This window comes from Anoplophora glabripennis, unplaced genomic scaffold (assembly GCF_000390285.2).
Source record: "Anoplophora glabripennis isolate ALB-LARVAE unplaced genomic scaffold, Agla_2.0 scaffold676, whole genome shotgun sequence".
Taxonomy (NCBI): Eukaryota; Metazoa; Arthropoda; class Insecta; order Coleoptera; family Cerambycidae; genus Anoplophora; species Anoplophora glabripennis.
Window position 1 is genome coordinate 46,919 of NW_019416765.1, and position 10,788 is coordinate 57,706.

General features: G+C 34.4%; 1 protein-coding gene across 1 annotated transcript; it reads left to right on the top strand.

Moving 5' to 3' along the window:
- Positions 1-1,424: 1,424 nt before the first annotated feature.
- LOC108911338 (sodium/calcium exchanger 3) lies at positions 1,425-10,104 on the top strand. Its single transcript, XM_018716253.1, has 2 exons — positions 1,425-2,650; positions 9,768-10,104. Exons 1-2 carry the CDS (start codon positions 1,425-1,427, stop codon positions 10,102-10,104), a joined length of 1,563 nt encoding a protein of 520 aa, XP_018571769.1.
- The last annotated feature ends 684 nt before the right edge of the window (positions 10,105-10,788 follow it).

Consider the following 10,788-nt stretch of genomic DNA (forward strand, 5'->3'; position numbering starts at 1 on the left):
AGTTGCAGAATATTCTCGCCGCTATCCTGAAAGACGCATTCCAAACAGAAAAACTTTTGTAACTACATTAATGGTTTTGGGAGAAACAGGGAGTGTTGCAGGACATCATCATTTAAATGCCGATCGAGTAAATCGTCATCAAGACCAAATTATAACAGCGCTTTTTGAAGAAACTCCCACATTAAAAGTACGGGCAGGGCAGCAATACAACTTGGGAGAATTTCGCATACGTCATTTCACAGAAGTCTCAGAAGGAACAACCTTCACCCTTATCATTAAAAATTATTAAGTCATTGTAAATATGTTACCAAGTTATAAATAATTTTTTCAACAATTTTGTTACTTTAATTTAAAAAACAGTCTTAAAATAAAAATCAAGTAAGTACTATAAAGTTTGTGTATTTTCGATTTTTACGGTTTTATTACCTTTGCCCTTGATATTGTTGCCAAAAAAAAATAGCAAATTTAATATATCGTTGAAAAGCTTACTAAATACAGTAGTTTTTGCTGAAGAAAAAACACGTCCTCATTAACAAATATTTGGCGTTACCACCAATAAGGAGATACCACTAATTTTGCTCATTTCACAATTATTACATTTAACTTTTTACAGCACCTGGTATAGAAGATTTTTTAAACACTCATATATGCTCATCTTGTAGTAAATTTAACACTCTTTCCGACGGTATGTTTAAATTTGTTGTGGCTGTAAGAATAACAGAGATATTTTTGTTTTTATGAAAAAAGGCACAAAATTTTTTGAAATCAAATAATGTTAAATAAAAGAGCAACTATCAACTTTCCAAAAAAATCTTATACTACTTTTTTGTTGAAAATTACTTGTATAATAACCCCCTGAAGTTTGGTCATCAGCATCCGTTACACCCTGTATACTAATTCCATTATATAGAACACCTTTTCTATTTTTAGTGTATGTACATAAAATAAAGTGTGATCAGTCTCATGTTATATCCAGTTTCATGTTCATAATAATTATCTAATTGTAAGAGCGTTCTCATCATATTTGTACTTTTATAATCCATTATTTTGTAAATATGTGAGTTGGTTACAGTTAATATTTTTAATTCACGCATATATCAACAACAAGAGTCCATAGCTATATCCGAACTGCTCTTTCTTGCCTAACTAATATTAACTATGTATATTCGTAAAACGTATCCAGTATCCAGTAAAATTTATTTCTAAATATTCGCTACCCCAAATATCTTCCATTACTTCTCCATGTCCCATTTAAAATACATTCCGCAACTATCTTAAAGGGCTAATATCGCCTTCCGCGGACTTGCGCGAGTTCTGCGAGGGGGTTTGGCACTCCGGCGGCCGTCAGTTCTGCTCCGATCGCTACAGTGCCCGCGTGGTATGTGGACTAGTCGCGAGACGCCGCACACGATACGGTGAACGCAATGGGGGCGGGCAGCAACAACACTATCCTCTGCATAGATGGCTTGGTGCTGCCTTGCTGGCAACCCCTCGAGGACGTCGGCCTCCCGGAGAGGGTCGGCCGCGGCCTGGTTTACTTCTTCGTCTTGGTCTATCTCTTCATCGGCGTATCTATTATTTCCGATCGCTTCATGGCTGCCATCGAAGTCATCACTTCCCAGGAGCGCGAGGTATCCGTGAGGAAACCCAACGGGGACACTCAGATAGTGGTGGTGCGAATGTGGAACGAGACCGTCGCCAATCTTACACTGATGGCGTTGGGCTCCAGTGCGCCCGAGATCCTTTTGTCGGTTATAGAGATATACGCGAAGAACTTTCAAGCTGGCGAGTTGGGACCCGGAACAATAGTCGGATCTGCCGCCTATAACTTACTCGTGATTATTGCTATCTGCGTCTCGGTCATTCCCAATGGAGAAGTAAGGAAAATCAAGCATCTCGGAGTGTTTTTCGTTACAGCCACTTGGTCCGTCTTCGCTTATGTTTGGTTGTACTTAATTCTATGCTTCTTCTCCCCAGGCGTTGTGGACATATGGGAAGGCCTTTTAACATTTTCCTTCTTCCCATTGACAGTCTTAACGGCATACGCAGCGGACAGAAAAATGTACAAATATATCAAAAAGGACTACAGAATGAACAGACGTGGAGTCATCGTCCAAGCCGAAGGTGACAATTTAGAAATGGGAAATACTGAGCTGCTAGCTTTAGATGACGTTCACGAAGACATAAAACAAGAATACATCACCACGTTGAAAGAACTCCGTCAACAAAATCCTCACGCGGACTTGGGCGTTTTGGAGAAAATGGCACATGAAATGTTATTGAACAGAGGACCCAAATCTAGGGCATTCTACCGCATTCAAGCCACTAGGAAATTGATGGGCAGTGGAGATCTTCTTCGAAGAATTTCCGAAAGGGCCCAGAGTGATTTGAGCGAGGTAAAAGCTGAGCTGCAACGGGAATCTGGTGTGGCAGAATTTAACCAGTCTGCTAGTAAGGTGTATTTCGATCCTTCAAAGTACACGGTTTTGGAGAGCTGTGGAAGGTTTGAAGTTAGGGTGGTGCGTACTGGGGACATCGATTGTTCATTGACCGTGGAATATACTACTGAAGATGGCACTGCTCAAGCCGGAAGTGATTATGTCAAGGCCAAGGGGACTTTGCATTTTGGTGCCGGGGATAAGGAAAAACGGTGAGTTTAAAGTTCTTTTACAAGTAATATTAGATAATGGAATAAGTTCTATGTTTTTCATTTTTTGTTCTTGGCATGCCTGCATTATATTGAATGCTACATTTATTTATTTCGAAATGTTATTCTCATTTATTAATACTTTACTTAGACACATCTTTAGTATCTAATAATCAAATAATCAATTTTTATTGGAACAATTCACTTTAATCGATATATTTTGTGCCACGCCCCTTAATAATTAGGTATTTTGAAATTCAGTTAAATGTTTACAACTAATTGGATTAATATCATAAATAATAATGGACATTGCGTTTTAGTATTAAAAGAAATATTCCCAAATTCCTATTTTTTTACAAAAAATTATTAAATTCTATTAGTTAGTAAAAGCAGGAACAAACTGAATTTTGTAATATTATTTTTGCTCGCCCAGTTATGATTAAGTAAAGATTATAAAATTTAGATTTTTGTTAAATACCAATTTTAATATGAAAACGCCAATCTAGGATAGGTGATAACTTTTCATACATATTTTCATATTAGCAGTATAATAATACTGAAATTTGAATATGAAATATGAAGTAAATATGCTAGTTGCAGTAGGTATTCAAAAAGAAAAAATATTAATATTAATAGATTTACATTTTGAACTATTGTCTTCTTTTAATTTACATCTAAGAGTTAAATTGCTTTAATAGATTTTTTTTGAACGCAAAATGTTTTCTATAAAAATGCATCCATATCTATTCTTGGTTTTCTACCAAATTTCAAAGTACAATATTCAATTACATAAATAATATTTACTAAATGAAAATATAAGATTATATGTATTACTATTTTATTACTTACTGCTTATGGTAGTTTTCGTATGGATTCAACAAGCAAAAAAAAAATCGACCGTGCGTTTTATGAGACCCGTGTGTTTTTATTTTTCTGAAAAACATTTTAGGAGCTATGCGGCGCCATATCAAAATTTACATCGTGACAGCGTTATTTCGAAAATTAAAATACATACTTTTTTTAACCCATTTTGACCCAAATCATCCTATCGAAACGGTTTTTTTTTTCAAAATGTGCAGAATTTCTACAGCTTTTACCTGTTTTCTTTTAGAATTCAAATTGCTTTAAAACTTTCTGAGATAAATGAGAAAACGGAAAAAAGTTTTTTTTTTTCAAAATTGATTTTCTCAAAAAGCCCACCTTTTATTTTCACTAATTTGGATATGTTTTTCCAGGCTAAATAAACTATATACATTTTAGCCAAACGGCAATATACCAACTTTCTTCGTTCGTGAAATACGGTTTCCAAAATGCATATTTTTTTCAAGTGGCCGTCATTTTGATCAAATCATCCTGTAGAAACGTTTATCAGCTAAAACATAGGTACTTGTTTAGTAAAAAATGTTTTCACCCTATGGAAGTTACCAATTAACCGTAAAGAAGATAAGTTTAAAAGTCTAATGGAAGTTTCTTGTGTTTTATTCTTTCTTTTAGCAGAAAAAAATTGTGAGTTATTAATTATACATTTTTTTATTGTTAATATTATAATATAAAATAGAATCGTTTAAAAATGAAAATAAAAGGGATGTTTTTATAGGTCCGTTTAAGAAAACTTCATAAACTTATTATCAACCTATTGTCTCGTTTGCAGTGTATTGAAAACTGAAGGTTTTAGTAAAATAAAAATGTAGCTTAATCTAGACTTGCTGTAATTAGCAAGAGAAAATATATTTTCTTCAGTGTTAAAGGTAGGTAACAAAAAGTACATAAAAAATAGTGAGAACCTTTGCCGTGATTAACATTCTTAAAATAATGTGGACGTAAGTTTCTACGCAACTGACGACAAATAGATGAAAAAAAATGTTTTGGAGATTTTGGAGAATAGAGATAGAGAGATATGTTCTTAAGTCTTCTGAAGAATGATCTGAGGAGTTACTCCTTTAAGAATTTTATACAGGGTACTCATATTTTGCAAAATAATTCTAAAAGAATCCCAATTTTAAATACAAAATATGAAACTGGCGATTATTCTTCCTTGCAAATATGCGCTGACATGTAACATAATGGTTACGATTCGTTATTACTTTTCGTTAAGTTAAACGCATTAAAGCTGCACAGTTTTAAAAAATGATTCATTTTTCTCTGAAAATCAAATGGTAGAATAATATCTCTGAGGCTCGCATAAAACAAGGGTATTGTTTGGAAATGAAACAATAAAAAAATGGCCATATAGACATTTCAATTTTACGCCGTGGAAATCTCATACAATACACACATAATAACGCCGGAAAAAATATTTACGTCAGTTATGTGACGTCAAATCCAGTTGTGTTATTTTAACGAAAAGTTGGGAAAATTTATCTACATAAATTATAAAGGTGCTAGATTTTGAAGTTGTGAAATGATTAAAATAACAGTAACTAACTGAGCAAATAGTAAAAGCAATAATAAAATAATGGAAATATTCTGAAATAAGCCACAGTAGGACTTAAGAGATAAGAAGGTAATATATCACATGGAAACCTAATGTTAATATGAGTTGCCCGTAAAATTTAAAAGTTATTTAGTATTAAACAGTTAAAACATATGTAATTTCCATAGTGTTAAGATGGGAAATCAACTGAAGCTTATAAAACTTATTACAAAGCTAGCAATTAAAGGTTATATGAATAGGGAGAAAACAAGAATTCTTAAGTACATTTTTATGAAATTGTAAAGGTTCGTCTTCATTTTAAATAATGTATTGTTGCACATAATTCAGTTAATATGGAACCAATAAGATACAACTTCATTAAATCAGTTTCCATATTGGGTATACACAAAGAAACGAGAGATTACAATATTTTATGTTGTTTTAAATAAGCTTGCTTGAATTAATCGAAAATCTACTAACTCTAAAAATGTTCATTTTGTAAAAAAATATTGGAACCTTTCATTACAAATGTAATTTTAAATACAATGAAATCATTAAAAATAAAGAAAAAATCATTATCGTAGTTATTTTGGATTTCTAACGATTTAAAATTGCATTTGCAGTAGAAAAAATCTCCAACTATTTACGTGTGCAAGTTTATTTTTATTATAAAACCACAGACAATATAGCTTCGCTTCAGACCGCTACTGGAATAGGGCAGCAGTTTTAAATTTCCGAATTGCCGATAGAGTACACTAGCAGCAGAATCAAATGCAGCGACCCACATTCCTACGCGTATCCTAGCAACATATAAACAATAGTCTGGCAATGTTGTCACGCGTACTTATGGATTTATTTTGTACACTTTTTTATCAGTGCCTGTTTTTTGCGTTACTCTATTTACTTAAATGTACGATGTAGGTATTGATAAAAATGTTTTAAAGAAACAACGAATACCTATGTAGTTTCATATGATATTCTGCAGCGGTGTCACAGTTAGGTTATTTAATCATAATTTCGTTAATTCGCTACTATTTTCATTTTTTGGTATTGAAATACTGCAGAAAATATATTTCCAAATAAACAAAATTCGTAATGATACTCGTATTTTAAACAGCTGGTAATATAATTTTTTAATATTTGATGATAATGATAATTTTATTTAATATACAAGGTGGCTTATTAGTACGTCGCGGAATGTAGTTACAGGGTTTTTTTTGACATGCACTTATAGGTTTAATAATAATTGAAGATAGAAAAAATCTTTTAAATACAATTGTACAACTTTTCCACTATTTCTTTTGACATTATCAAAATTTGCTAAATTAAATAACAACAAAATACCTACCAATTTTTACAAATTTTCCACATGCAAGTAATTATGATGCTACCGTTGAAAATATGTATTAATTTACTATTTATTGCGTTCAAATTCAGAATTATCAAACACTTCGTCCTGTATTTTTTCTTTCAATACATGTAAATTTTGAGGCCTTTAATAATATATTTTGTTGAAGTGTCCCCACAAAATATATCTAAGGGTCTGAGATCGGGGCTGTTTTATGGCCACCTAAAGTTTCTAATAATATATTTTTTTTTTGTATTCCTTGACGGGATTCTTCCTCCAAAATATAGCCGATATTTCTGAAGAACTTTTGCACATATTGTTATTTGAATAATACAATTCATATTTTGTGCGTAGAGATAAATTGATTTTGTCATCACAGAGGGCTTCTCTCTCTTTTTCTCTGCTGCCTTCAGGAGTTTTTGGGGCTTCCCCGGCATCTTCAGGACACCTAGAGAGGGAGTGTGGGGTAGAGTATGTGGCCTTTTTAGCCTTCGTCATCGAACTATGTCGTCTCAACGTATGAGAAAAAAAAAACAGTTTTTGCTTATAACTCGGAAATATCTGGAAATATAAACAAATCTCCCCTTGGCTCTGAGTAGAACACTTGGTGGGTGAGGTAGGGCGGGGCGTCACAATATATAAAATGAAAAAAAAATAGTTTTTGCTTGTACCTCGGAAATTACTCGAAATATCAAAAAATCTCCCATGGTTCTAATTGGTGATCGAGTGAAAAACGTCCGAAATGCGCATGTCAATAAAAAAAATTCGGGACCGAAGGTATGTGACATCATAGAATAAAAAAGTGGTTATAACTTGGAAATGGTGCGTTAAATCGAAAAAATCTCCCCACACCCATGGTTCTGATTGTCCGTTCTGCGTTGAATGCAAAAGATCCGAAGTCTGTATGTTGAAAATAAATTTCGGAAACAAGAGGTGTGTGAGGTGATACAGTAAAAAAGGTCTTATAACTCGGAAACCGTGCGTTGAATCGAAATAATAATTAAAAAAATCTCCCCACACCTCTGGGTCTGATTGTCCATTCTGCGTTGAATGCAAAAGGTCCGAAGTCCGTATGTCGAAAATAAATTTCTGAAACAAAAGGTGTGTGGGGTGATACAATAAAAGAGGTCTTATAACTCGGAAATAGTGCGTTGAATCGAAAAAATAATTAAAAAAATCTCTCCTACACCCCACGTTCTGATTGTCGGTTCTGTGTTGAATGCAAAAGGTGCGAAGTCCATTATGTCAAAAATAAATTTTGGAAACAAGGGGTGCATGACGTCATATAGTAAAAAAGCCGTATAACTCGGAAACGGTGCGTTGAATCGAAAAAATAATTAAAAAAATCTCCCCACACCCGCGATTCAAATAGTTTCTGCGTTGAATGGAAAAGGTCCGAAGTCCGTATGTCGAAAAACAAAAAAGTTAGTCAAAAATTGCAACAGCAGCAGCGAACGCATTTCTTATCTCTCATTGATTGATGATTTGTGTTTTTTTAAAATAAATTTTGTATTCAACCACCCTTAGAGGTTCCAACAATTTTATTAAATAAAAAATTAAGGTGCTATTCTTAAGGATTTTACATTTTTTCATTTTTTTTTAATAAATAATTACTTAATTAAGTAATTTCATAGTTTTAATTCCAACTTGATTTCTTTTATTTAGCATTTAACACAAATGTCATTTCATTCATTTCCAAACAAAAGTTCCATAACTTTTCAATTACATAATTAAATGCATTTTTATTTGGCAGTTATTAGTTGGCAGTTATTATTTGGCAACAAAACCACCGCTAGAACTGCCTCCTATTACCGAGTAGAAGAGTTACCACGGTAAATTTTACTGCTTGATGCCGGCTAACAAAACCCTGCATCCTTTTTAGGTTGCCATTTTCAGCATTTAGCGCGCGGTCTGAAGCTATATTGTCTGTGATAAAACACAACTCGAAAATTAAATATAATTGTGAATATTGAATAAACAAAATGTGTGAAGGGGTAAGCGAGACCCTGATCTGTATGTGGTTTCCAACCCTTTGATATAACCTATAATATATTTTTCTGTATGATGTCTATTAATATACATTTATATATTTGGTAGTATAAAATACAAGATTATGGTTTTTCACATTATTTTGCTTTAACATTTCTTATTTATTTGATCGTTGGCGTGGAATTAACCCCCTCGTAGGGGTGGGTGTGGATTTAATTTACATACAGGGTGATTCACAACTTATCCAAAAAAATTTGGTTATAGATGCGGCATGAGATATGGAGTCAATATGGTAAAAATAAATTTTGTAAAATCCTTATAGTTTCTGAGAAAAAAATTATGGAAGTTATAGCATATTAAACCACTACATAGCTGGACAACTGTAGTCTCTAGCGTCATTCGCAATACGCGTGGAGAGCCATGTGACTCCTAATACTGAAATCCGTCGTTGCGGTAGTTTTTACCTGTTATCTGTGNGATCTTTCTGCCTATGACAGAGCTGTGCAGAGCATGAAGAATGAGGAGACCTTGACCCCACGGTCAACGACCTTCGGTCGTCTGGGGTCAAGGTCTCCTCATTCCTCATGCTCTGCACAGCTCTGTCATTTATACACTACTAGTACCTACTTACTTTTGATGTAGTTTTCTGTATCTTCCTTACTACACTGGTTTGTGAAAACTAATGTCACAATTTTATGACAGCATAGGTTAAACATGCGGAAAACAGTAACTTTGTTCGTTGCCTTTCACAAAAACGTTCACAGCACGACGTTGGGCGTCACTTTATAGCAGAGCAACCGGGAGCTGCTCGCTAGGGGTCATGGATTGGTTTTGCGAACGTTTAATTGAGGCACTGACAGAACATCTAAATAACTTTATTTTTAATTACAATAATTCTCCAAGGCAACTAAAATAATTTTACAAATAAAACAAATCGCCTTCGATACGTCTCCTTCTGCTACTATCTACTACGCAGCCTAGTTCTTCCGTTGTACTATGGTGGTGCGAAAGGTTTGTTACAAGCTGGTATATCGGGTTTTAGGCTGCGGATTCGGATTTAGCATAAAAAAATACACAAAATCTATGTACTCATGTCTCTGGTACAGTACCTTTTTTTGTGTGGCTGTGTTATTAAGCAACTTCATTTTCTTTTCGTCTATGTACCTACGTATTCTAAGAGATCTCTACGCGTACCCCCTTAAGACATCTTCAGGGGGTACGCACGCATAGCCTTATTAAATACCACTGTTCTAGAATAATATGGCGTATTGCGTAGTAGTCAAGGGGAAGGTAAAGTACTCTCACATATATTCTCTAAATTGGTGAATCCCTCGCGAAACGCTTTTTGATAAAACCTTGGTTCTTTGCAGGATAACCCTGGAGGTCATCGACGACGACGTGTTCGAACCGGACGAACACTTCTACGTGCGCCTTTGCGGAACTCAGCCAGCGGGATGCTTGGGGTCTCCCACATTGGCCACTGTCATCATCTTGGATGACGATCACGGAGGGTTGTTCAAGTTCGAGTCGCAAAATCACGAACTAGTGGAGAGTGTGGGGACGTACGATATAAAGGTTATTCGGTGCTCAGGGGCGAGGGGTCGGGTCATCATTCCTTTCTGGACGGAGGACGGCACTGCGAAAAGCAGCAAAGAGTACGAGCGACAGGAAGGACAACTTATATTTGAAAACAACGAATCAGAGTGAGTGTTTCGATATTTTTTATTTCAATTATTGATAAATTTACACAGAGTGTTCCGCGATGAAGGGGACATTCCTCAGAGAAAGATAAGTAAACAAGTTTTCATAAATTTTAGGTCAGAAATGCACAGTTTCCAAGATACAGAATGTGCAATTTTGATCCGCTCTATCAAATTTCAAGGCGTCGCCGTCGCCGTCGTACGATTTTGATTATTTTATATACAGGGTGGTCCGTAAGTAATGGTCCATAGAGACATACTACATTTTTTACTTCAAAATATTGCGATTGGAGCCAACATGCCTTAATAAAATGTTGATAACAAAAAAGATACAGGGTGTCAAAGTTGGAAATTAAAAATTGAATTTTCGTAATAATTATAATATTTTTGAGTGTATGAACGTGAAAATTTAGGGGTAGATGTTTTTGTATACGAGAAATCATAATTTGTTATCTATTTCGATGTATCTTCTAGAGGGCGCCACATACGCCGTGTTTATGACGTAAATACGAGCATAATTTTTTTATCCACAACGTTAACGCTTCTTTTTTTTTTAAATCTTAAACCTACATTATTTTCGTGAAAAAATGGTATACTTGTCATTAGCTCTAGAAATTGTCCGTTTTCAAGAAAAACGCATTTCAACAATCTGCTGCATGTTTCATTACAGGAAATTTTATCGTAGTGTGCG

What these genes read in the sequence shown, in the direction of transcription:
- LOC108911338 (XM_018716253.1), top strand. Translation starts at nt 1,425, where the DNA reads ATGGGGGCGGGCAGCAACAACACTATCCTCTGCATAGATGGCTTGGTG. An exon ending in GCCGGGGATAAGGAAAAACG is followed by an intron (nt 2,651 to 9,767) that starts GTGAGTTTAAAG and finishes GGTTCTTTGCAG; the next exon opens with GATAACCCTGGAGGTCATCG.